Raw genomic sequence first — 27,218 nt, 5'->3', positions numbered from 1 at the left:
CAATTCTTCCTAAGCCAGGAAACGGTACTGTTTGTGATGTTTTTAAAGATTACCTAAGAGTCTAGAATTCCTTATTTGAACCCTTTATTTTCAGATTGTTTGATTAAAATGAAAGCTAATATAGAAGAGTGTTTTGGACAATGGTGCTAATCTGAATACTTGATTTCTGTTCCTTCATCCCAGCCTTCTTCACACTTCTCAATGACAGCTGAGAGGACAGACTCTATGGTGTTCAGGCAATGTTAATGATTAAAATTGTTGCCCAGCAGAATTTCTACTAGTTTTTAAAACTTTGTTTTCAAGTTTTCTATATTGATTTAATTCTATACAGCAACCACACTTTTTAAAAAATAAAGTCATTATTCATTTTTCAAATGGACATAAATCCAATGGCTAAAAATTACTAATAGAGCACACTTGTGCTAGACGAAGAGGATTCCAGAAGCTGACTCTGTCAAAGCATGCACATCAATCACTTTAGAGTCTACCTACCTCTGACTCTGTTTATAAAAGGGCACTGGAGGGGGCTGGAGAGATGGCTCAGTGGTTAAGAGCACTGACTGCGCTTCCAGAGGTCCTGAGTTCAGTTCCCAGCAACCACATGGTGGCTCACAGCCATCTGTAATGGGATCTGATGCCCTCTTCTGGTGTATCTGAAGACAGTTACAGTGTACTCATATATATATATAATAAAAGAATCTTTTTAAATAAATAAATAAATATATAGGCATTGGAAAAAAAACGCACCTTCTAAAGAGCTCCCAACACCTAAGACTTGAACCGAACAAAGACAACTGATAAAAGGATGCTTTTCTTGCATATGCAAGGATAATGGGGGAAGGAATACTCTCTGATGTCCCTGTATGTGAGTGAAAGGCAAGAAACAAGCTCACTATATCACAGACCCTGTACCTTAATCACAGGAAAGATCTCTCTCTTTACCTTGCAAAAGTAAGGATAACTTGCTATCCATACAGAAGAACCCACCAGTCAAACTTTGCTGACAGCTTTAAGCTTCACCCTTCTCCCCACTTCTGCCCCACAGCAGACTGATTAGAAAGCCCAGGTGTCCCCCTTCTTTATGGGCACCCAGACATTCAAAGACTATCAGCTATGACCCCTGGGAGCCAAAGCATAAGTAAGGAATGAGAGCCAGGCGTGGTGGCGCACGCCTTTAATCCCAGCACCTGGGAGGCAGAGGCAGGTGGATTTCTGAGTTCGAGGCCAGCCTGGTCTACAGAGTGAGTTCCAGGACAGCCAGGGCTATACAGAGAAACCCTGACTCGAAAAACCAAAAAAAAAAAAAAAGTAAGGAATGAGAAAGGCTGGACCTGAGGTCCAGCTGACTCGTGAGTCTACTCCCAGGTAGGCCACTGTCACACACAGGAGGCTCAGTCAAGGCAGCAGCAGACATGGAGTTGTTGGTGTGTTGTTGGTAGTTACCTTCAGTATCTCATCCAAGAGAACAGATTTAATTTCCAAATCCTCAAAGTTGCAAATATATCCAGAGGTCTGAATGGGTTCCTTTAGAGAGAAAAAAATGAGAGTTATGTCTTATACAAAACATGGCCCCTCAAGGAATCCTCACTTTAAACGATCCACGTCAAAGCTTGCAATCAAACAAGAAACCCAGGATGTCAGCAAAGCCATCTGCCCATCACCTAGTTACCATGCTGCTGCACAGCCATGGGTCTCTGCTGGTGTCATATTTCAACTCTTCTATACATTTCTCCAAAAGAGAAGGATGCTCTATTACCTGACCATATTATGAATTTAATTCTTAGTAAATATGATACACAATGTATTTGGATCCAATTAAGTGCATCTACCACACAAAGCCCACAGCAAACTGAAGTCTGCCCTCTATGTACCTGATATATTGCCTACATGAGACTTTATTTGCCAACATGTAAATACATGGATGTTACATGTATGTCTCTTATCCTACAGACAGTTGCAGAAAAAACATGTAGGATCTGCATATTATGAGGTAAAGTAGCTGCTCTACATCATTAGCAAAAAAATAGATATAATATTATATAAGCCAAAATAAATATAATGCCAATTACCTCCAAGAATACTATAGAAGAAACAGGGATAATAGTGTCTAGTAATGGAAATCATCAAATTTTCATTTTTATAATATATAAGTATGCATAATTATAATTATGCTATACCATTATATAATTCTAATAAAAAAGACACCAAAATGATGAAAATAAAAAATAAAAGTTCACAGCTTGAGTTCAATATGCCTAAGATTGAAGCTCGTATAACACACACTAGATGTATCTAATGGGGTTTCAAATATGGTTTTTTTCTTTGAAAAATCACCAGTTCTTAGTTAAAAATCAAATTATATGATAAAAGTTTATAAAATCTTTTCATTATCTTTACAAATGTGATTGTATTGCATAAGGCAGATGATACGCTTTTATGGATAGCAAGGACACATACACAGAGCCAGGCCTGTCAGGTCACACTGTAATCCCTGCGCATGGAAGTTGGAAGCAGGAAGATTACAAACTAAGAGGCAAGCCTTTGTTATAGAGCATGACCCTGTCCCAGCAAAACAAGGCCACACACACGCACACACAGAAGCACAACAAAACTTAATCTGAAAAGATGAATATGTATTAAGATGTTTCCCATGGAGTCTTTTATGTGTTTTTATTAATTTGAAACTATCATTTAAACCAAATATACTTGTGCAAACACCTGCACTCAAGAAGAGGGCATCAGATCCCAATATGGATAGTAATAAGGCACCGTGTGGTTGCTGGGAATTGAACTCAGGACCTCTGGAAGAGCAGACAGTGCTCCTAACCACTGAGCCATCTCTCCAGCCCTTAACCAGTATTCTTAATAACACACCTAATCAAGTACCCAGGAAATGGTGCCAGCCAGAGGGGGCTGGCTTGCCTGCATCAATTAACAACTAAGATGATACTACACAGATATGGTCACAGGCAATCTGATCTGAACAATCCTTCCATTGAGATTCTCATCATGGGTAATGGTAGGCTGTATCAAGTTGACAGAGATAAACTAGGCCAAATTACATCAACCAACACTGTTTTCCAATACAGTAGCAATTCGTCCATACCTCAACTGAATACAGTGTGTCACATTAACAAACTACAAAGCAGGATACACTCACATGAGCAGTATGCAAGGTATACATTGTTATCAAAAACAAGCATCCAAGCTTTGGTTCATTGTGCTGTATCAAGACGCACTGGGGTCTCTCTCACTCAGCACAGGCAGAGGTCTCACAGCACATGTAACACAGCAGGCTTCCTGAAGTGTCCCAACTTAGCCAATCAGTCTCAGCATGCAGTGACACACTGAGGCTTGAACGAACCTAATTAACTAGATTGAGAGATTATATTATCAAATTTTACTTTCACCTCATAAATTAGACAAGAGATTTAAGTTATTGAAAAAGAATCTGCCAACTGCAGAGATGACTGATAACCCAAGCAACTGTGGAATGACAGAGCTAACTCCTCCCTCCCTCACAACAGGGAAACAGAGATCTCTCATCTATCCTCTCACGGAAAAAATCTATCCAGCTACCAATTGTCAGAGCGCAGCTGGTCTCCTGAGTGCTAATGTGGAGAGCGTGTCCTGAAGGAGCGTATGATCGTGTAGCTCAGTGTCCAGGCGTCCTCTCTCAGTCTCTGAGCAGCTGGAGGAAGGCCCAGCACAGCAGCTGAGCAAGCAGGGGGCACAGAGGCCAGAGAACAGACCAGCACATGTATAAATTCTTGACCATGCTGAGATTATTTTCAAAATTGATCTAGCTCTAAGTTTAATAGAAATTGGGTTATATTCCAAGCCAAAAAACCAAACTCAAATAAAGAAAATAATTATTTAAAAAAAAAAAAAAAGGCTAGTCTGTTAGAACTCTTCCAGACAGAGGTTTAAAGGTCTCACTTGGCGCTAGATTGACCACCCTCTGCACACACTGTACAGACATAATAAGCGCCTACTCTGTGGGCCTATAACCCATGGCTTACAAGAAGTGGGGCCAAGAATAGGAAAGGACTCTAGCATTCAGAAGGCATCCTTCCACCTTCAAGGTTATCATGTGGAAACCTGTCAAATATCCATGACTGTTTTGTGGCAAGGGACAAAATGCCCTTGGGTCTTTGCGAGAAGCCATGCAAAGGCAGGGTGTCTTTTCTTTGAACCATTTCTCAGGGTTTCAGAATGACAAAGGACATGAGGCTCCTTAATGCCTTAACAGAGCCTCTAAGAGCCTCTAATGCATGACCTCATTACCCAACAGAGCTCCAAAGAAAAATACACAAACAGCTTGGTGTTTCAGAAGAGCCACAACTCACCACTAAGCAAATGGCTGCAGAAAGCCTTTGACAGCTCGAAGCCCTGAGTATGCAATCCCTTCCCAAGAACAAACAAATCAAAATGGATAACTGAGACATTAGCTCATCTCTCACGATCTACACTAGTGAAGTAAACAGAAAATTCCACACTGAAAATCATTAGTAATCCAAAGTTGCTTTTAAGAATATCTTTTTGATTAAGATACAGATCAACTTAATTTTACTGCCTAAGCACATGGGTAAGTGTTGGTCTCGAGAGGATCGAGGGACAGAAGAATCCAGAGCAGAAAAGCTAACGGGTGTAGTTCCCTCTAGAGAGGCCTGGGCCGTGCTCTCTGGGATGTCTGTCGTTCTCTCTTTAGTACCTCTCTAGCTCTCTTAACTCTCATGCTTAAATTCTTTATTAAAAGCGTTTTATTAAAATGTTTTAATAAAAAATTAACTCTTTCAAAAACATCAGCTGATGGAGCTGACAATTAATGAGAAAATGAAATGGACAGAAGGAAAAGGCAGTCACGATGTATGTGAGGGTACCTGGGTACGGGAAGGGTGCAGCTTAGTCAGTGGCCTGGAGTGTAAGAGAGGTGAGGTAAGCAGATTCTAGTCACATAAGCACAGGAGAATGAAGAGACAAGGTCATTTCAAACAGACAGCAATAAACCTGGTGATTTTCTTTATGTTTCTTTGAATTTTGGTAAGAGAAAAAGAAAACAGGACTTTTTATTGAGTGTCATGATTCCATGTTGGTGGGCTGTTTTGGATTCGATAAGGTCTGAACCATGGTCCAAGTTGGCCTGGAAGGTCCTAGATAGCCCAGGCTGGCCTCTCCCCCCATCTGCCTCTCATACCCTGAGATTACAAGCACGTGACTGTCTGGCCAGCCATGAGTCCATCTGTTAAAAGAATAAGTAAGTGCCTAGGAAGTACCTTTTAGAGAGAGCAAAGGTATTATTCCCACTTTGAACCAAATATTTTTAAACCCCACAGAAATTTTAAACTTATTTTCACAAATGTATGCAGCAATCCCACTACATTTCTCAAAGAAAAAGGGGGGACTATTGGGTTTTGAATTTGGCTTATTATTTAGAGACTGTTAACATTTATCCCTTTTGTCTGTACCTCAGGATCCAAGTTTCTGAAAACATACATTCTCGTCTTCTCCATCATTGCAAACAAATCAGGATTGTCCTTGGCCCACTTCATATCCCAGACGTCTTTGCGCTCCAGTTTTAGCAACTCGCCAACTACCTGCTGCCCTGTACTGTCGGTCACCCGAGTGTCCAAGTCAAAGAAAGTCAGGACTCCTGCGATGTCGATGATAGCAAGACGACTACAAGTCATGGGGTTGGGGAGGGAAAATTATAAAATACGTTCAGTGGTCTTGAAGTCAAACTGCCTGCAGCCCTTATTCAAGACACCTTTATGAGAAACCTGGAATATGGGGGAAATTATTTTAAAACTTTTTAAACAAATTTAACAGAAGATAGAAACTATTCTTTGTTTTGATACTTTATAAGAAAAATGTGCTCCAAATCAGGTAGTATCAAAATATGAAATAGTTAATGTTAAGTTTCAAGAGTAAAAATAAAAAAATCGTGCCAGGATTTCCATTTCAACAAGTTCACCCATCAGCACATTATTGCACAAATCCAACCATCCCGACGTAAGCCTAATGCCCAGGAGAAGTCTCCGGCTTACCTGGAGTTGCAGTTCAGAGATAACTGGCAGGCGCGGCAATCCAGGGAATACTTTTGAATCAGAGCAACATTAGGAAAGCTGTACCTCTGAATGACGCCAGATTCACGCCCCTGTGGAAAGGACCTTTGGTTACTGTAGCATATTTACCATAAAAGCATCAAGCTGTATACAGGTCTCTCTATATGTCCATGTTCTTAAAACCAGAGTGATACTGACCTAGCAAGTGCCCCCAGTTCTGCTGTTGCTAAGTCTATGTTTATCTCCCAACTTGAGTCTTTTAACAGCAGTTGTAGGTGGTCTAGTTTTTCCTCATAGAATATTCAAGAAGGAAGTCAGGACAAAGATCTAGGTCTTTGTAATATACTGGTTCTTATCTGACAAGAAAGAAACCTCTAAGGCTGCTTATAATTTAGGTTAATATTCAGAGTAGCCTAAAGGCTACCAAAGTACCTACTCAATTACATGCCACAGATAGGAAATGGAAGGTCACGGTATGAATCAGCCGTTCCTGGAGCCTAGCCCTCCATCCCACAACTTTAACCTAGAGCATCAGCTTCCAGCAAGAAGAAAAATCACCTAGAAGCAGCAATACCTTGAGTATTATTTAAAAACTGACCCAGGGTGTTTATACATTTCCTGGACAGGCATGACAATGTACGATCAGCAGCAGATGCAGCAGAGAAGCAGGGGCTATGACGAGCTTTCAAACTCTTATGCACTTGAGCCATGTGGGGCAATGGGCAAGAGAGGAAGGGCTACATAGTTCATCTTTTCCTGCCCTTTTTAGCCAGAGAGCAGGGATTCCTCGGTATGATGCTCAAGCACAGCCTATCAGGAAAGCGGGAGAGCCATAGGATACAGGCTCCTTCAGAGCCTTTCCCCACAAGTTGAGCTGAGCTAGAGAACTCAGCAGGGAACAGGTAAGCCTCTGCTGGTGCAATGCAAGCCCACTGCTGAATCAGCTACTTCTCAAGTTCCTGTTTTCAAACGTCAGAGCTCAAGAAAAAGCATGATACCACTGCTTCTGCTTTTAAATGTTAGCAAAATATTGCCAGGACTCCTCAGCTTCACTGGCTGGAAAATACACTGGTTCATTCTAACTTTTATGACTGTAGTTCAGCCAGTGCCAGTGTGAGTTCCTGGGCTACATCCAGGGGGAGAAAACCTCTAAGTCCACTGCTTTCCAAGCAGCTCCTGCATCTACCGACTATGTAGGGCTTTCAACCTGGGATCAACGCCACATCTGTGTCTTCTCGGCTGACCATCGCCCTGCTGGTTTGATAAGTAGTTACTGTTTTGCAGATGATTAATAATATGTGCACAAGCTTCAGAGCATCCTCACTTCTTCTATCAGATTTAGAGAAACACAGGACATCCACAGATGATCGTCTAAAGTCAAAATGCTTGACTTGCCCTTGCTCTGTAACTTAAACCATTACTATTCATAAAATGAACTTATTTCAACTTACCACGATCAATGTCTTATCAGATGCAGTAATGGCACAAATTGGATCCCTTGTACCCTAAAATTAACCGATCATTTTATGTAATATTTATTGAATAACAAAGGACATCCAAAACCCATATGCAATTATTAAAACATATAGTAATACATTTGCCAATATAACGATTTTATTTACTAAGCACCTACTATGTGTCAATCACTAAAGTAAATACTAATGCTACTTCAATGAAATCTTGATCTCCAAGAGATTACTTAAAAGCATCTTCCAAAGACTATAAACTAAACATCTAATTATAAATACTCTTTTAAAAGAGATACAAGTGGACTATAGAAACACATAGGGAGAAGTAGATGGGGAGACGCCTAAGCTTAGCTATTAGAGCTGTGCTCAGGGGTAAGCACATGCCAGCAGAAGGGTAAATAGGAGAGTCCTGCAACCACCAGGATCTAATGACGAGCATCGTGCTTATCAAGAAAAGCCAGGTACCATAGTTCCTTATATCTAACAAACCAGTCAGCCAGAAGTCACTGCTCCCTCTGGAGAACTACAGGGACAGACTGATCTCTCAGCTAAGGAGCATGAGAGAGGGAAGAGCATGGAGAAAGTTCCTTACATGGTAAAATTATTAACATTTCCATCAGCACAGCTCACAGACAGCTGTGGCCCAAGAGAGCTATAAAGGCAGCCCGAAAGTCACAAAGTCACAAACTTAGAGCATTTTTAATTTGGGACTGCAAAGACTGCTTAGAAGATAAGTGCCTGCTGCACAAGCCGTAGGACCTGAGTTTGGGTCCCTAGCCACCATGTAAAAAGCAGATGTGACAGTGTTTAAGGAATTGTAAAATGGTGCCCTATTTACTAGAACCAAATTCTTGATCAAGTCTCTAATAAAATTACAACGTTTCCTTATCTTCAGACACTAACGCTGACAAAAATCAAACCACCTACTTGAATGGCTTTACTATAATCAAACACCCCATCCACAGATCCAGAAGGGACATCATCAACGTGATAAATTCTGTTAAAAAAGAACAAACCACAAGCTTGAAGAAAGGGAGGATTATATTGCTTCATGATCTCTACAACTAAGGCCTGAACGACTACAGTGAACATTCTTATCTAACAGGAAAACCCTGATTTTTTTTTTTTTTAAAGTTCTTGATATGGCTGAATCTCATAAAAGGAGAAACTACCCAGCGACGATTTAGAGTTATATAAGTCATCTGTTCAACAAAGCCATCCCCATTGTGAACAACCAAGCTATGCAGTCCCAATAAAATCCACTAAGCTGTGAGATTTTTGCCTGACTGCTGATCAAGAGTAACTGTCTGTTTATTAGTTTATTTGCTTGTTTGTTTGCTTGCTTGCTTGCTTGCTTGCTTATAGTCTCTCTCTAAGTAGCCTTGGTATGTCTCAAACTCAGAATCCTCGTGCCTTATCCTCCTGTCCACTACAACTTCAGGATTGTGAAGTAATAACTTCATACAGAGCTTCCTGTTGTTTACCAAACACATTTACACATCTTCATGTTGAAGCTTACTTCAGGAGTCCCTTTGTCCTCATGTGTCTGAGTGGCAGAGTCCTCTTTATGCCCACTTACCAGAACCACTCCAATTCAGACTCCTGGAATCCAGGTCTTTGGAAGAAGCCACATGCCCAGTTCACTCTCCCTAAAGCCCTCCTCCATGCCTGTGTGTAAGGGCAAGCATCTCCCCTGCTGATTGATGCTAGGGTCACCTCCTAGAAAGACCCCGATACAACTAACCTACGGGAATGAGGCTTCAGTCAGTCAGTCCTTTTTTAACTGAATGACGGTAATTTCAGTGTACCACTACTATGTGGAGTAGGTCACACAGCTATTTCCTAACCGAATAAATCCTCACAGATTCCCAGCCTTTAACAATATGGGGGTTTTGTCTTGTTCTGTTTTGTTTACACCATACCAACTTTCTTTTACTTTGATAAATTTAAATAGATCCTTTTAAAAGATATTCAAATTAAATAAAAATACTTCTATTATGAACCTGGCGTGGTGGTGCACGCCTTTAATCCCAGCACTCGGGAGGCAGAGGCAGGCGGATTTCTGAGTTCGAGGCCAGCCTGGCCAACAAAGTGAGTTCCAGGACAGCCAGGGCTACACAGAGAAACCGTGTCTCAAAAACCAAAAAAAAAAAAAAAAAGGACTTCTATTAATAAAGGCAATGTATATTTCTCAAGAATGGCAATAGATAATTAACTATGTCTGGATCCAATACGGTATAGTTGTGTTATTATATATATCAAAAAACATACCTTTCTCTTCCTTCTTTTCGAGACCGTGTGATCTGATTAATTTCCAATGCTGTGAGCTTCTTTGCCACACGATATTGCCAGGTATAAAATGCTTCTTTTGAAGCTGCTATCACATGGGTTTTGGTCATTGCAACAAATAACGGTACTATTAAAAGAACAGTAAGACAGCTAAGCTATAGTTACACAGAAAGCACTTCACACCACTGAGCCCAAGTCCGCATTTTAGAAATGATAAACCCAGTCTTGAAATATGCACAGTCTCTCAAATCAGGCAAGAATCTAAAGTTACTAGGATCATACAAAAAATATTAAGTAAAATGGATCTGCGATGTACAAGGATCCAGAGCTAAAACCTCAGGCCTTTTTTAAAGAGTACTCAGGAGTATGGGGGTCAGTGGAAGAGCATTTGCTCCGAGTGGGAGAAGTCACAGACTCAATCCTCAGTATCACTGAAAGAAAGAGGAACAACCTTTTAAGTAATCTATTATTTTATGTGCATGAGTGTTTTTCCTGCATATATGTCTATGTGAAGGTGTTAGATCCTCTGGAGTTAGAACCACATAATTGCTGGGAATTGAACCCAGGTCCTCTGAAAGAGCAGCCAACACTCTTAACCACTGAGCCATCTCTCCAGCCCCAGAAGTAAATCTTTGTGAGTCAGGGTTAGGCAATAGTTGATGCCTTAGGCATGACACCAAAAATTATGTAACAAAAATAAAGAAATTGAATCTTATAAGGAATTAATGGTTATAAACATACATATAAGACTGTCCAAAAAATATTTAACAAAAGAAAAACTTTTAAGCAGGCAAAGAATCTAAGTGAACACTTCTCCAATAAGATACACAAATACCCATGAAAACATAACCAACATCATTAACCACCAAAACCTGAACATGGAAACTACAACTGGCGTGTCACGTGATCCTCACTAGCATAGCTAGAATTTTAGAAAGTAAGGCAAGAACTGATCAGGACATAGAGAAAAAATGAAAATGTAAAATACTCTAAAAGAGCATTCCAAAGTTGCTCAAAATGTTGACTACAGAGTTACACATTACCTAGCAATTCTGCTCCGAGGTGTATGTCTAAGAGAAGCAAACACACACACAAATTTACAGTCAGGTGCTCAAAACAGTGTTCCACATAGACCCAACATGTGGGAACAACTCAGATATCCACCAGGGTTGAACCCCATCTCTTTCTCCCCTCCTCAGTACCAATTCCAGCCAGGTCTAAACATATATCTTTTTGTTCTTGCTCTCATTTGTACTGCATTTCCACTTCACTGAGCAAACGAGAAAACGCCGCCCGAGTGTCCTGCTGCTAGGTAGACATGTCACTGACCACCTCTTGGGTATGCTTTTGTGAAGCAGAGCGCCTCAGCAACTCCGAGACTAAACAGTAAAATAATCATCTAAACTCAGAGAATAATAGTAAGATAAAGTTAAATATGCACTTGCAAGCAAAATATATGAAAGCAAAGCAGCTCTCCGGAAGGGGCTACTCTGTGTTTTCTGAGCTCGTGAATAATCAAACACTGTGAACTGTTTCTGCTTATACCACAAAGCAATAAGGCCAGTGTTGGCGAGAGCAGTGGCTTATGGACATTTGTCACACAACTAGCCAGGGGCATGTTTGGGCAGCAGGACACTTAGAAACTGAACAGTAGAAGCCGGTAGCGGACTATTAACTGAGTAGATTGACAACTCAGGAACTCAAACTCAATAAAGTTGAGTCGGATTTTTTTTTTTTTAATTTCAGGCTTTCAAAGTTTTTCTGTTCAAAACAAATCATATACTACTAATGACCTCTAGAGGGAGCACGAAGCTTTCATTGCCTTGCACAAAATCAAAGCCTGGTGAATGGCAGCCAAACCTCCAGAGGGTGCTAAAGCCAGCCAGGCTGTCTTCTCACTGACTTTACTAAATCTAATAAATATTTAGTAAATTCACCATGAATATTTCAATTCTGGTAATTGCACTCTAATTGGTTTGAGGTTCACCAACCTTTACTGCTGCCTGGTAAAATATGACATTTCCAAAGCATCTAAAAGCATCTTCTCAACCAGTGTTTAATTACAGTTATGAGTTACATTCATGTTCTTTTATTCTTTTTTCCATACAATTTATGCTGATCACATTTTCCACTTCCCCATATTCTTTATTCTTAATACTTCATGAATATGAGAATTTATTGCTATCCTGATTAATTCAAAATTAAAATGTTACTGGTTCAAAAGACAAGTCGGGCTTCTTGGATTCAAATTGCAAACACTTCATAATTATGATGTTAACAATTAAGTTTCTCTCTCTGAACCTCAGTTTACTTGCCAATTGAAAATAACAATACCAGCCCTATAGAACTGTTTTAAGGATTAAAAGATAAAATAAAGAATAACACGGTACATGCTTAATAATTTTAAATACTTAATAATTTTAAATACATGCAAGCACTCTTCTAAACACATTATATGTATTAACTCACAGCCACTGTATAAGGCGGACAGTGCTATCATTAGTTATCAGTTTAAAAAAAAACTACCTGGTTATGAAGCAATTTTAACTTATCTATGTTATACAGCTAGACAGTGGGCAAGTGGGACTTAAACTCAGGTCCTCTACGGCTCTTGAATCTGTGCTCTGAATCGCTGAAGCAGAATGACCCTCAAAAACATCAGGACCCATTAGGCATGGTAGGTATCACTTTTTATTTTCATTTTCTATATGAATTTTATAACGTAAAATACTCAGAATAAATATAAATATATATCAGAAAATACTTTCAATTAATATACTAGCACTCAATAAATTCAGATGGAAACATAATGCCATCTTATAAATTCTGATAGATTTTTATTAAAAGATTAAGGTCCAACTAAATTGATAAGTAAAGGAAGATGAGGTTGCCAATCACAGTTTGATAGGAGGACTCTATTGGTAAAGGTAATACAGAGTTTGAGCACAGGACATGGAAGAAGTCCATCGGTAATGACCAGGAAGCCTCTTCGCTCCTGCAAGCTTTCACGGGACTAGAAGGTGCTGCTGGACCTTGGAGTTGCTGCTGAGGGAGAGGCATGGACAGCCTCACCCAGCTGTGAACCCTGTGAGCTACACTAATGACTGGCATGTACCCATGATGTAACAGAGGCACAGATGGTAGGAGGCTAACAAACTGCTGCTTGATCCACAGAGGAGCACTGGTACTGAAAATCTGGTTAGGAAGTCTGCAAACCTAGGGATAGACCTAACGTTATTATACTACTAAATGGACATAATAACAAATTGTCCTCTGAATTCATACCCATAGAGCACTTCTCTTCATACTCATAAACTAAGACAGTGCTCCATCAACAGTTTCTCTGTGCAGTGAACAGAAATTCCCAACTAATCAAAATACAGAGAATAAGTGTTCATGGAGTCCTCAGCCACAAGAGAACATCAATTCGATCCCACACACCAGCCTTAGATGTGATATCCATATAGTCCCGCCCCAACGCTCAGGGACCATCAGAGAAGAAGTCAGAAAAGGACCAAAGTAAAACAGTGTCCTCTGGACATGGCAGGCCCGCTGCAGGCATGACCTCACAGCAGCTGTGCTTGCCTAAGACCTGCTCAAGACCAAGCCAATCAACACTGTAGTGTGGGAGGGGGCGGGGCTCAGAACTCTGCATTCCTAAGGAATGATTGATGGTTGATGGCTTCTGTAGGAAGGAGAGTCAGGTATCTTAGTATGGTAGGTGAGCTACTTACAGTGGACACCTTCACACCCAAGAGTATATGGACAGTACAAGTTGAACTCAGTAGGTTATTAAAACAAAACAGAAAGATAAAGTTGGAAGTGAGAAGTAGAAGTCATTGGGGCAAGGTGGGAGGTGAAACATGATCAAAATATTAAAATCTCAGAATTAATTAAAATAGCATATTGAAAATGAAGGTCAACTTTGTTAAAGATTTATTTCTTTTTATGTATATGGGTATTTTGCCTGCATGTATGACTGTGCACCACGTATATGCCTGGTGCACCTGGAGGCCAAAAAAAAGGACATCTGATCCCCTGGAACTGAATTAGACCCAAGTTCTCTAGAAGAGCATCCCATGTTCTTAACTGCTAAGCCATCTCTCCAGCCCCAAAGGAACATTTTAGGAGATAGAACTCCAAGTTTAGCAAGAGGCTCAGCCTCAATAAATTAAAGTAGAATGAGATTGAGGAAGACCTCCAACTTCAACTTCAGACCTCAACGAACATACACACGTGTGTGCCGACACATGTGAACATGCATATGCACAGACACACATACAACATACACATGCAACAAATTTCTAGGCAGAAAGATTACTGCGGAGAAAATGTAAGAAATAATGCTTCCCTCAAATGAGCCTTAACACTAATAGGCAGTCGTTAATAGCCAAGCCAGGATGTAAAATAATTTAAAACAATTTAGGAATTCACATTTAGGAAAAACCTGCTTGTAATATTTTAATGCTGAGGGCTGAATAAATTCCTGCATCCATAATGGTTTCCACACTTTGCCACTTATTCATTTCTTAGCACTTTAAAGAGCTGGAAAACTGGAATGTTGTCATCAAATTAGCCTTCTCAGGAATACATGGAAACCATCACTAGAAACCCACCAAAATGACTGCTGCACAGGCAGGCTGGTACTCTCGGGTACTCTGTGCCTTGTTCCCTCTCTCAGTGCTATCCTCTCCTTACATGCCACCTAAGGACATACTTAGAAGGATTTCCTTTGTTCTCATTTTTTGAGACAGCTATGTATTCCTAGCTGTCCTGGAACTCATCTGTAGACCAACCTGGACTCAGAGAGTTCTACCCGCCTCTGCCTTCTGAGTGATGGAATTAAAGGTGTGTGCCACCACTGCTTGGCACATTTCTTTTTAACTGCCTAATTATTTCTTTTTCTTTTTTAAGATTTATTTATTTTATGTCTATGAGTACACTGTTGCTGTCTTCAGACACACCAGAAGAGGGCATCCAATCCCATTTCAGATGGTTGTGAGACACCATGTGGTTGCTGGGAATTGAACTCAGGACCTCTGGAAGAGCAGTCAGTGCTCTTAACCACTGAGCCATCTCTCCAGCCCCCAGCCCTGTATAGTTATTTCTTGTAAGACATACTATATACACGCACATCCATTTATCCCAGTCACCAGCACGATACCTGGGGCACATGGCACTCAGCACAGAAGCAGTAAAGTGTTGCTCAACTGATTAACTAAACTTGATTTATTTATACAGCCCATAAGGAATATCATAATCTCTTTATTTTCCCTAAGGACTGTTACAGTGTCTGAAATTATATATTTTTGATTTGCTAAAGAATCACTTTCAATTTAGATGACATGACATAAACACTGTCTATGCACTCAAGAAACATTTGTCGGGGCCAAGCACACTGTTGGGGCTTGGGACATGAAAGTTAGAAGTTAGACAGTCACAGGCAGGGCGAGAAGGACTTAGGAGGAAGTATACTCAATTGATTATGGGGTTGGTAAGGTCACTCAGCGGTGAAGCACCTGGGCTGCACTTCCTTAGTTCAGTTCCCAGCCAACCACACTGTGGCTCACAACTGTCATAAAGGGATGTGCTGTCCTGGCTCCACAGAAGAGCACCTAAAGAGGCCACAGAATGACTCCTGCTGAGTACAGAATCCTGGCAACCGTACTCTGTATAATGCAAAGTTTCTGTAGGTTTTTACAGAAACTGTCAAGCAGAAAGATAAAGAGCAAAAGCCCAAATCAGACATTCCAGACATCAGACATTAGCATCTCTCCTACAGCACTGGTGCTTTTGTTAGTTTTCCGACTCGTGAAAACTTCATGGGGATCTTAAAAGAGAATTATCTGGGATATACATGAAACACAATGTTGAGTCTTTGTATCTGTTTGCTGTGGGCCAATGGATGAACTATTGGTTAAAATTTCACCCAAGGAAACTAAACGTCAAAAAGTTTAAGACTCAAAAATACAAATAGATTGTTCTCAAGTATTTATCATTTAATGAAGAGGAAGGATTTATGTTTAATTTTGTTTTAAAAAATGTTCTACCTGGCATAAAAATTACTTTGAGTTTAACCCCAGGATATAGTAAATGACTCTACATTAAGACTTTTGGTGTTGAAAGAAAAAAACAACAATCTAAAGATTGGCAAAATTCACACCTTAAAGACATAATACTTTGATTCAGGGAAATGGCTCAGTAGGTAAGGACTCTTGCTATTGAGCACACACACACACCATACACCACACACCACACACCACACACAAAAAAAGGATGTAATACTTCTAGAAATAACAAATATACTCACATGACACATCTGTAATAATTATAAGCATTTTACTAACAGGGAATTTAGCATATGTATATATGCATGTGTATATGTATACATATAAATATGCACACGTGTATATAAACATACTTATGCAACAATGCATGTAGACAAGAGGTTAAATATATCGCAATGAGTTACTAAAACCTAAACATGAGGCCATTACGTCTTTAACAACCATTTGTTTTAACCAGACCTCAGCAAAATGCATTTAAGAGACATACCACTTTGTTTTTAGGATCAATCTTATTTTATGTGTATGAATGTTATGCTTGTATCTCTATATGCATACCACATGCATGCCTGATATCCAGGAAAGTCAGAAAAGGTTGCTCGATTCCCACAACTGGAGTCACAGACCATTGTGAGCCACCATGTAAGTACTGAGAATTGAACCAGGACCCTCTCCAAGAGCAACAAATGCTCTTAGCCATTTAACTATCTCTCCATTCCCACTAACATGATTTTAAGATTCAATATCTAATCTGAAAATAAATGACTAGTTTATCGGAGTCAGAAAATAATACAGTGGGTTCTCAACTGTTTTTGACTTAATTATTTTTGTCACCATTTCTAATATATAGCAGTACATTTTATAAGAGAGACATTAATTCTGGAATCTGCAATGGCAGAAAATATTTTAATGGTTTTAAATAAGTTTCTTATAACAAGGCTTAAAACTCCCCAGAGAGCCACTGTTATCTCTGTGGGGCAGAGGGAAGGGAGCAGCGAGAGTCACAAACGTCCTCAGAAAAAGAAGTGGGGGATGTTTTAAGACTTTCTCTATTAATAGATTGGTTTCATTAGAAAGCACTGGAAAAAGCAAGCCTACCTTCTATGCAGCTAAAGTGTTTTTATGGGAGAGAAGTATTTACAAGCAGTTTATTAATAATAAAAGTGGTTTAAGAGCAAAATTCTTTCTACAACCCTGTTTATTACATACTAACCTTGCATTGCATGCCAATTCCTATACAATTATGTAGACAAATGGTGGCAATGTGGCAATTATGAAATTGTTGTGGATTTTAGACTCAATAGCCTCCCTTACAGGTTACTGTTTTAACCAGGATGCTTTCAGAGTGAAAGGAAGCATTGGTAAGCCTATCATGAAAACAGGTATCAACTGGTACTACTCGTGGTCATTCTTATCTAGAAAATATCATTCTAATTAATACCATTAGCAGAGGTGGGACAATATGTGATCCAGATGCACATTCATGTTTAGGTGTGTCCACTCATGAGTGCTCACACAGAGGCCAAAGAAGGATGTTGGGTATCTCTTCCTACCATTATCCACCTTATTGTTTGAGACACCGCCTTTCACTGAACCTTAAGTTGTTTCAGCTAGGCAGTCTGGCCAGTGAGTTTCTGAGATTTACATATCTCAATCCCCCAATGCTGGGGTTACAGGCATGTGTGGTCAGGCCCAGATTTTGTGTGGGTGGTTGGGGATTTGAACCCATGCCCTCTTGCTTTAATATCAAACATTCCGACCCAATAAGTCATACCTCCACCTTTTGGGATTTTTATAGTTACTGTTATAAACAAAACCCCATCAGAGAGGAAATAAATATTAACATTTTCTTACCAAGATCAATGTATTTAGGGTCCAAGGGTGTGCCAATAGAATTGCAAAGAACAAGCACAAACTGTAAACAGATAAAAGAAAAAAAAGGAATATCAGAATTCTTCTAAGAATATCAGAGTTCTTGCTTGTGAACAGTAAGGACATGTAATTCACATATCATGCTTATCTTTCTCAAGTATCACTAACCTGGAAATGACTGATAAAACTTCGGTACAAAGAAAAGCAGACGAGAGGAAAGATCTACAGCACTGACTATTACAAACCATGAGCTATATCAAGGCCGCCGATTTCCCACTCTAACAAGCACCACAGTTTTAGAGTTTTAGGAGAGCACAAGGCAAGTGGTCCAGCCACGTCCATCATTTACACGTCTAAACACCCAGATGCTATAGCACCTTAACACACACCTCCCCATCTATCCCAGCCACGCAGAAGCCAAAGTAGTTTGTTACCGTTGCACCAAATGTCTCCATTTCATTCTCCTCCTTTGAAGCAATATATGAATGGTATGAGAAATTCAGAAAAACGCAATTAATTCAGTAGCAATGGCTTATATCCAAACAATCATGACTGATATTAAGAAAAACACAATGTACATTTTACACTACACTGTTCTAAGTTGGAAATTTCATCTTAACTATTAGTTATTGAGTCATGTACTGGCAATACTGTTTTACTTGAATGTTTTCCTAACAAGCTCAGTAATTTAATATAAATTCTGTGTGTTAGCTATATAGTTTCCTATCAATGCCTTAAATCTTGTTTAACTTTATAAAAGTAAACTTAGTGATAATACACTAAATTCTTTCCATCTACTACTTAAAATAGGCTTACCTGTTGCCTTAGCATAACACAAAAATGTGCTTTTAACTTTTCTGCTTAACAATCACATCAGTTTATAAGTTTCCAGAATCAAATAATGCGCAGGATTTCTTAAAAAAAATAAAATAATAAAATAAAACTCTGGCAAGCTCCTCGCTTCCTACTCCATACTGTAGTGGTTCTCAGCCCTTTAACACAGTTCCTCGTGCTGTGGTGACCCCAAGCATACAATTATTTTCATGGCCACTTCAGAACTGAAGTTTTGCTACTATTATGAATTGTAATATACGTATCTGATATGTGACCCTTGTGAGAGGGCTGTTCTACCCCCAAGGGGTCTTGACCCACAGGCTGACAGCCACTGCTCTAATGCTTCCTTCTGTTACTTACGTCCCAGCTCTAAGCAGCATGCTTTTTGTTTGATGGATGACGGTTGGGTCTTCCTTTCCAGTGTTTTTTGAGACAAGACTTCACCTTGTAACTGACCCTGGCCTTGAACCCTGACAACCTTCTGCTGCAGCTGCCACAGCCTCCTAAGTAGAATTACAGGCAGGAGCCCCATGGACCACTTCCAGGTAGCACATTCCCAGTGCTCCCGCTTGCTCTGTTCGGCCTCAGACGTTACTCATTGCTTTCCCACTGTGGATTGAAGGCCCTTCACTCTCTCCATCCTCCTTCCCAGTCCCCTGCTGCACATGCACACTTCAGTGACCATTTCTTTTTGCTTTGAACATAGCTTTGGTAGGAGCTTCTGAAGTGTGAAGCCTCAGTGATCACACCATTTTAACCACACAAAGACTTTCACAGCGATCCCTCCACCATACTGTGACTTCTGTTTTAGGCATACTGTACTGTCTTTGTTAACATACACAGGTTTCAAGGTTATGGTTTGGAATTTTTCTAAATGCTTCCACAATGTGGAAACATATTTATTACTAACTTGAATCTCCAACTCTGCCCCAACTAAGCATATCTTCTCTCAGGAGATCTGAGAGAAGGCAATGGACTGACTAAATGCACCCTGCTTTCTCTTGGAGCCTGTCCTCTCACTGGAGTCCCCAGATATGCCTCTCAGTGGTCAGCTGCTACACTCTTCACCACAGGGCTGGGGCTTCCGGGGTTTCTCCTCTCTCTTGGTTTATTCCTATCTTGGGCCTTTATCATGAAATAACTCCCTAAGTTAGGTAAGTTTGGGAGGAAAAGTGTTGGTGATCTTGCACATGTAAAAAGTAAACTGCACATGTAAAAAGTTTGTTTACGACGAGAAAGCCTACACAGAGAAGCATTTTCCCTCGGAATTTTGAGGGCAATTCTCCAAGCTGATGATGAGCTGAATGCCACCCTAAGGTCTCATCTTATGAAATCTGCTTTCGGGGCTGGTGAGGTGGCTCAGTGGGTAAAAGCACCCGACTGCTCTTCCAAAGGTCCAGAGTTCAAATCCCAGCAACCACATGATGGCTCATAACCATCTGTAACGAAATCTGACTCCCTCTTCTGGAGTGTCTGAAGACAGCGACAGTGTACTTACATATAATGAATAAATAAAATAAATAAATAAATAAAAAGAAGTTAAAAAAAGAAATCTGCTTTCTCTTGAAAAGCGGTGGGTGAGGGGGCATGGTGGGTTTGTGGGTGTGTTGTGTTGTGTTGTGTCAGTTTAATCCCCAGTGTTCTGAAGCTCACAATGATGTTCACAATGTGGAAACATTTTTAGTCACTGAGCTAGGTTTCTTCTCATGGAAAATCTCAAGGGAATTTTGCTTTTTTGTTCTCTTTCTCCCTCTCTCCTTCCTTCCTTCCTTCCTTCCTTCCTTCCTTCCTTCCTTCCTTCCTTCCTTCCTTCCCTTCCTCCCTCCCTCCCTCCCTCCTCCATCTGGAGTGTGCATCTGTGTGTGTGCTCACAGGTGGAGGTGCATGTTTGTGCACATGCATGTGGAAGTTGACTTCCTTGTCATGGCGCACTTTGTTTACTGAGGCAGGAGCGCTGGCTGATTCGGCCGCTCTGGCCAGTCAGTTAGCCCCAGGGACTTCCTCTCTGACCTCCCAGTACAAAGAGGACAGGTGCACTGTCCTGGCTCCCAGCTTCTATGTGTGTGTCGGGGATCCTATCTTCCTCCTCACGCTTGCAAAGCATGGCTTACCCTCTGGGCCAGCCCCCAACCCCCAGACTCCATTTGCCTATTCACTCTTTAGTGACTAGTGTTCAAATCGTAAGCTTTCATTCTCTCTTTTTGCCATTTCCTTGTCTTTTTAGTTCCTTACTGTTTCCTTCCCTTTATTGTCCAGTCTTCCTGGCAAACTTTTCAATGAGATTATCATCTTTGTAATTCCCAAATCTCTCCTTTTCTATACGTCCCTTTCTTGCTCTATGGGTGGAAGTCTCTGGCCTGTGTGAGAATAGACAATGACTGTTCTGAGACAATGGTGCTTTTGAATTGCTCTCCCTGGGCTGGAGCAATGGCCAGGAGCAGCTGCAGCTCTTGCAGAGGGCCAGGGTTCAGTTCCCAGCACCCACCCATAACACCATTTCCAGGGGTCCAGACACCCTCTACTGGACTCTATTGGCACCGGCATGCTTGTGGTGCACAGACAAGCAGACACACATGCATGCTGTCATGCACCTATAATCCCAGCACTCAGGGACAAGCAACCTGAGGATCTCAAGGAGTTTGACACCAGGCTGGTCTACATAGTGAGTTCCATAAAAGACAAGTCTGCCTAGAGAAATCCTGTCTCAAAAAAACAAAAAGCAAAAGAAAACAAAAAAACAAACAGACAACCAAATTACTTTAACTGCCCCCTCCTAGCCTATGTCTCCCCAACCCCTAGTTCTTTTCTACTTGTGTTTATATTTGGCATTTCTTGCTACATTGGATGCTTCCCCAAACATCTGTGCTGCCTTTCCAACTGCTATACTTAGGAACAAGATGCTAAAACTCTGTTACCTACTTCAACACCTGTGGGCCTCACCCACCATGAGCTTACTGTGAGGGGTTGGGTAGAGCTGTTTTAAGAGATTCTCAATTTGTATGTAGTCCTTTCTGCTGAAACTGCCCAACCTACTACCTCAGAACCGGGAGCTCAGCTGCCTGTGCTCTGGGAACCACGCAGGAGAACAGGGAAGGACCCAGGAGGGTAGTGAGTAGAGGTTAATGCCAATACCCGCCTGACTTTCAGCAGTCTGTCCCTGTCAGCCAGGCCTTCAGCACAGAAACTCTTTTTTTTTTCCTTTTCCTTTTCCCCCTTTTCCCTTTTCCCTTTTTTCCCTTTCCTTTCCTTCCTTTTCCTTTTCCTTTCCTTTTCCTTTTCCCTTTTTTCCCCCTTTTCCCCTTTTTTTCCCTTTTTTTCCCTGTTTCCCTTTTCCCTTTTCCCTTTTTTCCCTTTTCCCTTTTCCCTTTTCCCTTTTCCCTTTTCCCTTTTTCTTTCCTTTCCTTTCCTTCTTTCCTTTCCTTTCCTTTCCTTTCCTTTCCTTTCCTTTCCTTTCCTTTCCTTTCCTTTTCAGATCAAAGTCTGAGGCTTGTAATATGGCTCATCAAGTAAAGGGGCTTGCTGCCAACCTGAGACCCGAGTTCAATCCTTGAAACCTACATAGTGGAAGGAGAGAGAACAGACTCCTGAAATGTGTCCTCTCACAGACACATGTGTGATGTACCATGAGAGTACACACGCACTTTAAATAAATGTAAAAAGATTTTTTTCTATAACTCTAGTTATGGTTCTCAGGTTTAATATTTTTAGTGTTCATTTTTGAGATGACTATAATGACTGTATGTCATTTCTCCCTTCCCTCCAAACCTTCCCATATACCCCTCCTTGCTTGCTTTTAAATTTCTGGCCTCTATTTTCATCAATTGTTATTTTATATATATATTTGTTGGGGGGGCACATACACAAATATGTGTGTATATACATATATTTATCTTACATGTATGGATGTTTTGTCTACATGTATGTTTGTGCTTCATAAACATGCAGTGCCCATAGAGCCCACAGGAGGGTATTGGATCCCCTAGAAGTGAAGATACAGGCTGTTGTTAGCCACCGTGTAGGTGTTAAGAGTCAATGTAGGTCCTCTAGAACAGCAGCCAGTGCTCTTAACCACTGAGCCTTTTCTCCAGCCCTTATTTTTAAAAGTCTTACATGTTGACCAACCCTCAGTCTTGGCAGATGGCAGCAAGACCATTCCCTGTGGGCTCTGTCTAGAGGGAGACCTGGGAACTTGCTTGTTCCTGTGTCTCTTTTGTGGTTTTTGTCTGTTTTCTTGCTCACATCACCTCTGGTACTCGTAAACTGTCTTTCCTCAACCGCAGTCCACGAACGCCCTTCTTAGCCTGTTGACCTGACCTCCCCGGCTCTCCTGCTCTCCGGGCTCCACCCCCTGATTCCCTGACCTCTCTTTCCCCTTTGGGCCTGTAGCTTTCTTGAAAAATACCTGTACTGCTGCTTCAGTTTGTTTCAGGAAAAAAAAAAAAAAGTCAAGTGGGGCTGTTCAAACAACCACCTTTAACAAAATCTCTGTTCATAACCCAGCCAAAGACACTGGTAGTCTTCTTTTCAAATACATACTTTTGCAATTTCTCAAATTGTTAGCATCCTTTTTTAAAAAACACATTATTTATTAATATTTTGATTTTGTGCTATGAGATTACTTTTTAAGGCACTATATCTCTAAATTAAAACATGTATCCAAGTCAAAAGCTACTCATGTAACTCCATCAGTATTTCTGCTAGGTATCAGATAACCATTTTTCACTCATGGCATACTTCAGAGGCAAAAAGCTTCAGTGTGGAAGAAGTTAGCATGAACTGCCAATGTCTCGCTGATAGGGAGAAAGAATCAGAGAATATAGAAACAGGCTCAGACAGACATCCAGGAGAGCCAGTGTTCTGTCCCCTCCAGTGCCCGTGGTTGAGAAGGCCAGCAAGTAGAGCCCCAGCTCTGTTCAATGCTAACAACACAGCAGAAACTTCGGATACCAAAGGCTCCCTACCTGAGGGTGATTCTCATCAGCTTTTGTAGCCAAAATGCAGAAATCTCCACAAGTGGTGATAGAAATGAGGCTCTTCACATATTTAACGTATTTCTCACTGTTTTTTGTGTCCCAGAACACAACACAGTATTCGGGACGATCAGGTCTGGTGTACGCATAAACCACCGTGTTGGAACAGTAGCCCCACTAAGGATGGAGACAGGGGAGGCACACACATGGGGAGGAAAAAAAGATAGACTAGTTAGTTAGGGGAAGAAAAATCACATTATTTTTATTTTCAAAATAGTGTAACAGTTGCAGTTATCAGGGCTAAAAAAAATAGATCCTATTGAAAAAAATCTAAACATCATAATAAAAGACATTTTTAAAAGATCGTTCTACAAAAATAAACTTAGCTGTCTAACTTTTGTTAATTTGTAAAGGTTAAGCTTCAGGAGTAAAAATTTTCAATAGTTAATCCCTGCTTTGGGGTGGTCCAGAAAGGATCACCTGCTATCAAGCGTGAATTCTGTATCTCCGAGACAAAATTCAAAACAGATCCTGTCTTTTCCCTGATCCTGAGTTGTTGGGGGTTTTTTTTCCAGAATGTTTTTTATCTCTCTACATCTTATCCAAAAAAATATATAGAAGTCTCACCCCCAACACTTCCTGAGGAATAATCATGATCAGGTCTTTTGGCTACAACTGTTCACTGAATGTCTGCATCACAGAGCCCACTGGGAACACAGCGTGTACACTCACAGCCTCCCTCTGTCTAGTATGCCAGGACACTCACGGAGTCTTGAATATGCTGCACTCGCAGTCAGCACTATGTTAATGTTATCACTAAAAGGAGGTCAGTCATGTTTGACTCTCATACCACCCACTAACATCAACTTTGGCTTTCAAAGACTTTAGATTTACAAAAATGTTATAAAGACACGAAGTTCCCAAACACCCCTCCTCCATTTCCCTGTCCTTAACATCATACATGACTATGACATATTTGTTACAACCTGGAACACTAGACTGCACGCTCGTCACTAGCTTTGCCCTAATGTCCTCTGAGATCCCAGAATCTCACGGCAGCTACATTATCTTCTGCTGTCATGTCTCCCTCAGCTCCTTTGTGCTATCATGGTTTCTCAGTCCGCTGCATTTGATCTCAGCAAGGAAAGAGGCTTATTTTCCCGTGCTTACATAGTTACTGGCGTGTAGAGAGATGCCACTGAACTGGAGTGCTCCCTTTATGCATATGAAGGGTCTCTGACCTCCACGTGACATCATGGAGGATGACAACCCTCTTCACGTGGCCAGAGTGCAGTTTGCCAGCTTTGCCACTGGAAAGCTCCCTTTTTTCTCTCTTTCCAAGCTAGAAGAATGGGAGACTCCACCTCCTAGAGAGGCAGCATGAAATTTGGAATACTTCTGTAAGAAAGATCTGTTTATTTCCTTCCATTTATTTTTACTCAAATATACATCCATATCTACTCAGACACTCTCCTTTTATAATGTGCTATCATTGAAAGCTACATTGCTTCTTTTTATTCCTCACATACATACACTGACCACAGTCCATTCTGGCTGCTGTAAGCTATGGTGGGCTGTCTATGACAACCTTTTCCATCAGAACACTTCCTGGTTGCCTAGCACTGTAAGATGCTCCGTGCATATCTTACATTTTCTCTATCCTAGTTCTAGAACCAGCCATTTATCCAAGGTGTTTTGACCTTTAAACATTAAATACATAAGAGCAGGTCCCTCTCCCCCCTCTGGTCCCCCCCACTCTGCTATGCTGTGCTATGCAATACATAAAAGCAGGTCCCCCTTCCCTCTTCTCTCCCACTCTCGTATGCTGTACTATGCTGAGCTGTGTGTGCTGTGTACTGTGTGTGCTGTACTGTGCCGTGATCAACCCCAGGGCCTTATGCATAGGCTCCACCTCTAAGTCGCATTCTAACCTCTGAACCCTTGGGTTGTTTCAGTAGACTCTCATTATATTTTGCAGGTTGCTCTCAAACTCACAACCCCTCTGCCTTCATCTCCCAGGAGATGATAATATAGGCATGAGCCACTACTCCTAGATTGCACAATACTTTTCATAAAATAAATGACCCCAAGCTTGTTTTAGATCAATCGTCTACTGTTTATCTCATTTTCCTCCTCTGATCCACTCAGACCTTCTCCTGCCTTCCCCAGGCCTTTCGGGAAGGAGCGTGATTTCTGTGAACTCCATCCATGGGCTGCTCTGCGCTGTGGTTCCTTTGGGGTTTGTCCATTAGAAGGCACAAGAAAGAGGAAGAAGAGGAATGTTTATTCCCTAATCCTCCTGCCTGGCAGCCTTGGCCTCCGCTCATGGGTTCCAGGAACACTGTTCCCCTGCCTTGCTCCGTGAGCCCAGGGCTGCAGATGGCATCTGGGATCTGCTAAGCCCCAGTGTCTGCTTTATCTCCTTTGCTCTTCCTTTCACGTCAGCCATACCCTGGAATAAGGTCTTCTGTTACTCCTGTGAGTGCGCCATCTGTTTCCAGAGAGATCTTGACTCTTAAAGCCATTTTAACCAATTCAAGAAAAAGCTGCTGCTTTTAAGAGCTTCATACACATTTTACTAGTTTCTTGTTTAAAAAGCTGCAACAGGTTTAGTTAAAAAAAAACAAACAAAAACCCCACTATTTTATAACTGATCTTAATACCTTATAATCAGGTCGAATATTTGCAAAATATATAAAGGAGTCAACAGCTAGAGCGATCTTCAGTCCACCTCCTTCCCAAGACAGGGAACACATCTGCTTTCCTGGAACTTTCAAAGTACCCAGATGCTGGGGGGAAATAGAAATTATTATAACAAACATAGAAGATTCGAATGTGCCAATACTACTCCAGAAAATTCTAAAAATTAAATGTATTAATAATATCACTGAGTAAGATAATGTATTAATGAAAACAATGCTTACATATTAGTATCTATCATTTGTGATAGGTTTCCTACAAATCATGCCAAATATGGCAGTAGTCACCTTTCATCCTAACACTCAGAAAGCAGAGTCAGGTGGATTTCTGTTTGAGACCAGCCTGGTGTACATAGCGAGTTCCAGGATAGCCAGGGCCATATAGTGAGAATCTGTCTCAAAGGGAAAACAAATAGATCGCTTCACAATAAATTATAACGATGGAAAGTTTAGAAGGACTGGCAGGTATTTGTTTAATACCCAAAGACACTTAAAGTATCATATTAAAACCCAGAAATATGAACATAAAGTAAATGCATTATACTAAAATACTAATCAAGTTAGTGATTTAAAAGAGACATTTGGGCTGGTGAGATGGCTCAGCAGGTAAGAGCACTGACTGCTCTTCTGAAGGTCCTGAGTTCAAATCCCAGCAACCACATGGTGGCTCATAACCACCCGTAATGAGATCTGACGCCCTATTCTGGTGCATCTAAAGACAACTACAGTGTACTTATTTATAATAATAAAAAAATTAATCTTAAAAAAAGAGCGAGACATTTGGGTCACAGAGAAAATATCCTCAATAGCTATTTCATGGCAGTTTCTGAAAGATCCTGACAGAATGTAAAAAGTCACAGAAGCCCTGAAATTGGCAAGATAGCACTGTTAGCAGAACTAGCTTCACTGATTTAGAAAAATAGAGGTGCACAATGCTCTGGCCACTCCTTGAACC

General features: G+C 40.8%; 1 protein-coding gene across 2 annotated transcripts in view; it reads right to left on the bottom strand.

Annotated features, from left to right (window-relative positions):
• Wdr35 (WD repeat domain 35) overlaps window positions 1–27,218 on the bottom strand; it is a 55,058-nt gene that overhangs the window by 14,959 nt on the left and 12,881 nt on the right. The window contains exons 9-18 of one of the 2 annotated variants that reach the window (XM_021178884.2): window positions 26,228–26,353; window positions 23,556–23,741; window positions 18,195–18,227; window positions 17,743–17,803; window positions 9,806–9,950; window positions 8,462–8,531; window positions 7,517–7,570; window positions 6,048–6,157; window positions 5,469–5,679; window positions 1,444–1,524 (exon numbers count right to left, since the gene is read on the bottom strand). In XM_021178884.2, the coding sequence (XP_021034543.1) occupies window positions 1,444–1,524; window positions 5,469–5,679; window positions 6,048–6,157; window positions 7,517–7,570; window positions 8,462–8,531; window positions 9,806–9,950; window positions 17,743–17,803; window positions 18,195–18,227; window positions 23,556–23,741; window positions 26,228–26,353 (1,077 nt within the window). The remainder of the gene's footprint in view (window positions 1–1,443; window positions 1,525–5,468; window positions 5,680–6,047; window positions 6,158–7,516; window positions 7,571–8,461; window positions 8,532–9,805; window positions 9,951–17,742; window positions 17,804–18,194; window positions 18,228–23,555; window positions 23,742–26,227; window positions 26,354–27,218) is intronic. The other variant, XM_021178885.1, reaches the window with a different exon arrangement.

This window comes from Mus caroli, chromosome 12 (assembly GCF_900094665.2).
Source record: "Mus caroli chromosome 12, CAROLI_EIJ_v1.1, whole genome shotgun sequence".
Lineage (NCBI taxonomy): Eukaryota > Metazoa > Chordata > Mammalia > Rodentia > Muridae > Mus > Mus caroli.
The sequence above is the reverse complement of the archived record's forward strand: the minus strand, read 5'-3'. Positions and strand labels throughout refer to the sequence as shown.